Source organism: Oncorhynchus kisutch, linkage group LG30, assembly GCF_002021735.2.
Source record: "Oncorhynchus kisutch isolate 150728-3 linkage group LG30, Okis_V2, whole genome shotgun sequence".
Taxonomy (NCBI): domain Eukaryota; kingdom Metazoa; phylum Chordata; class Actinopteri; order Salmoniformes; family Salmonidae; genus Oncorhynchus; species Oncorhynchus kisutch.
The window spans coordinates 30,370,647-30,373,468 of record NC_034203.2 but is presented as its reverse complement, the minus strand read 5'-3'; the positions used below and the strand labels follow the sequence as shown (position 1 = coordinate 30,373,468).

The 2,822-nt window shown below is 42.4% G+C and overlaps 1 protein-coding gene across 1 annotated transcript; it reads right to left on the bottom strand.

Annotated features, from left to right (window-relative positions):
* Nucleotides 1-2,407, bottom strand: LOC109874728 (CCN family member 1-like). Its single transcript, XM_031810106.1, has 4 exons — nucleotides 2,299-2,407; nucleotides 1,533-1,880; nucleotides 1,121-1,329; nucleotides 1-933 (listed from the first exon to the last, which is right to left on the bottom strand). The coding sequence occupies exons 1-4, from the start codon at nucleotides 2,405-2,407 to the stop codon at nucleotides 640-642; spliced, it is 960 nt and encodes a 319-aa protein (XP_031665966.1). The 3' UTR covers nucleotides 1-639.
* Nucleotides 2,408-2,822: the final 415 nt, after the last annotated feature.

Here is a 2,822-nt window from a genome sequence, read left to right as displayed (position 1 = left end):
TTCAACTCTAGATCCCCTCAGAAGTGGGTCAGCCAGAAACACAGCAGGTATCCCTTACTCTAAAATAACTATGGGCGGAGGATAGATTAAACTAGAGAAAGCAATGTCAATAAAACTAGGTTAAATATCAACTGTCCATACTGTGATATCTAGTCATTCACAACAGAGCATCAGGTTCCATAAATACATACATTTTATAAATAACATTAAAAAACAAATGGTCGAAAACATGATTTTCCAATATGGCCTATCATATCTTAAGAAAACGTCAAGATTTTAGAAATAAATACAAATAATGTTGTGGTATTAAACGCAATGGCACTTGTTTGACAAATCTACTCGTGATTAAATCATTCTAGTAGCTGCCACGAAGCAGATGTTTTCATATTTACAAATAAACACAAAAAGATAGCCATGCATACAAAACAAGTTGTCATTGAACAGAAATATTACAACATAAAACGCTCCATATCGAAGCAGCCAATAACTCCAATATTACGAAGCAAATCATTTTTTAAAATCCTCAAAATAAATGTCTCCAGCATAGCAGTGCACATATGGAGTTATCCTTACTCCCCGTCATCTCACCCCTTTGTAATCCTAGTTTACATACAGGGTGTGGAACCCTAAACCTTCCCCTCAGACTCTGGATTCGCGAATATCATTGGAGAGCCCAGAGAGCTTCTCGTTGTTATGGGAACAGCTAAAGTCACATGAACAGGACTCTATGACCATGACGTCTTTGCTGAAAGTGTCTCCGTCCTCACAGCGGAAGCGAACGGCCACAGTCTTGGTCTGCTGAGGGGTGCAGCAGCGCCCGTCCAGGCAAGAACCACAGTACCTGGAGTGGAACTTCTTCACGCTGCTGCAGCCTGCATAGGTCAGCGTCACTGGACGGCTGGCCTTCGCAATGCCACTACACTTCTTACCCTTCTGTTGGTGAGAGCAGAACAAGAACAATATGAAACAAAATATTGATGTACTGGACATGCATGCGTTTCATCAAGTGATATCAGCATTGCTCCTGCCGGCTCGATTCCCAAAAATACTCAATATATCTGTAGAAGTCATTTAGGATAAAAGCATCTGAAAAATGACCGTATAATATATAGACGCATACCTTCAGGAATGAGTAGGATGACTGGGAGCATGGGCGGACCTCACAGAGACGAGTCACCTTCACCAGCTTGCACTGGCTGTTGTTGTTGGAGACCCTGGAGGAAACTCCTGTACCACAGGACTTGGAGCAGGGGGACCAGGCTGTGGTCTGAGCCACACACCTCCTGTTCCCCTTGGACATCAAGCGACTCTCAGGCTTACTCCTGAAAGCTGTGGGGAAAGATGGCAAGACGATTAGTCAATGTGTATTGGATGGGTCTCACAAAACTTGGACATGAGTTGAAATCTACATACAGATGGGGATAATAAATCGCTTTTCCATTTAAACTCTCTGTCTGGATGTATTCCAAAGTTTTTTATCAATAGGAGCTCAAAACTGAACCATTGGAATAAACAGAGTTCCATTGACTCACCAGCTAAAGACTTGAGTCCTCCTCTGATGAAAGACACCAGCTCGTTTCTCTTTGTGAAGTCATCATCAGAATGCTTATCCTTGCGGCCATCTTTGCTGACCTTCTTGTCCACTGAGGCTTTCCCCTTCTCCTCAAGGCAGACCAGCTCCTCAAAGCAGTGACCGGGCACTTTGACCAGCTTGGATATGGCACAGTCCATTTTTGGCAGGGAGAGCTGCTGGGGGCACAGGGACACACACCCCAAGGCACCATCCATGCATGTACACTGGTGCTTGCAGTTGGCAGTGAAGCTCTCTCCATTCTGGTAGATCTTGCTGTTGTACTCACAGGGTCTTCCATCTGATTTGGCTGTTTGGAGAAGCAGACAGGGAGACTGTTACAATGTGAGTCATGTGTAATATTCTAATGATATAGAATGAACTGTAAATAAACCAAAAGCATAATTCCTCATTTGTAATTAACAAGTTCCTAACCGTAAAATCCTACAGGCAAACCCATTGGAGTCTGTACTAATTTATAGAAGTTAGTGACCACAGCAGGGTATCAGTATTTCCAATACACTTGTATCATTTTTTTAATTTAACCAGGCAAGTCAGTGAAGAACAAATTCTTATTTGCAATGAAGGCCTACCCTGGAACAGTGGGTTAAGTGCCTTGTTCAGAACGATGGATTTTTACTTTGTCACCTCTGGGATTCGATCTAGCAACACTTTCCATTACTGGCCCAACGCTCTAACCCCTAGGCTACCTGCCGCCCCAATCATACCTCGACAGATGCCTTTAGCTGTGCCATAACCAGCCCCAAAGTTGCATTCCAGTCCCTTGATGTGGTCGCATGGCTCTGTCTTGCTGCAGTCCTCATTGAGCTGCCTCATGCAAGCTTTGCAGCATCCACAGCCGTCTGGCACGAGGCTGATTCCTGGAGCGCACCTGGCTAACTCAGGAGGACACGAACATTCGGAGGGACAAGATGCAGATACCTAAAATAACAAAAACATGTTATAAGATAAATTAATGTTCACTTCATTCATGTTATTACTTCTACAAATATTCACTTAATTTATGTTATTTATTCTACAAATACTGTAAAATGGAGTGAGGACTATCTGAATTAATCACCATCACCCACCCTCGGCATTGACAATCAAGCACGGATTTTAATTGTAGGTTACGATTAATTAATTAATATATATATATTTTCTTACCGAAGTAAAACTCCCATAAAGGAAAAAAACAAAGGAAAGCATCAACATATTCATGTCTATTGAAATAGTCTTCTTATCTTCCTTA

Excerpts from the sequence above, each read along its gene's own strand:
- LOC109874728 (XM_031810106.1), bottom strand. The coding sequence starts at position 2,407 with ATGAGGCAGCTCAATGAGGACTGCAGCAAGACAGAGCCATGCGACCAC. Across the intron at positions 1,330-1,532 it reads AGGACTCAAGTCTTTAGCTG|CTTTCAGGAGTAAGCCTGAG; the intron begins GTGAGTCAATGG and ends CTTTCCCCACAG. Across the intron at positions 934-1,120 it reads CATCCTACTCATTCCTGAAG|AAGGGTAAGAAGTGTAGTGG; the intron begins GTATGCGTCTAT and ends TCTCACCAACAG.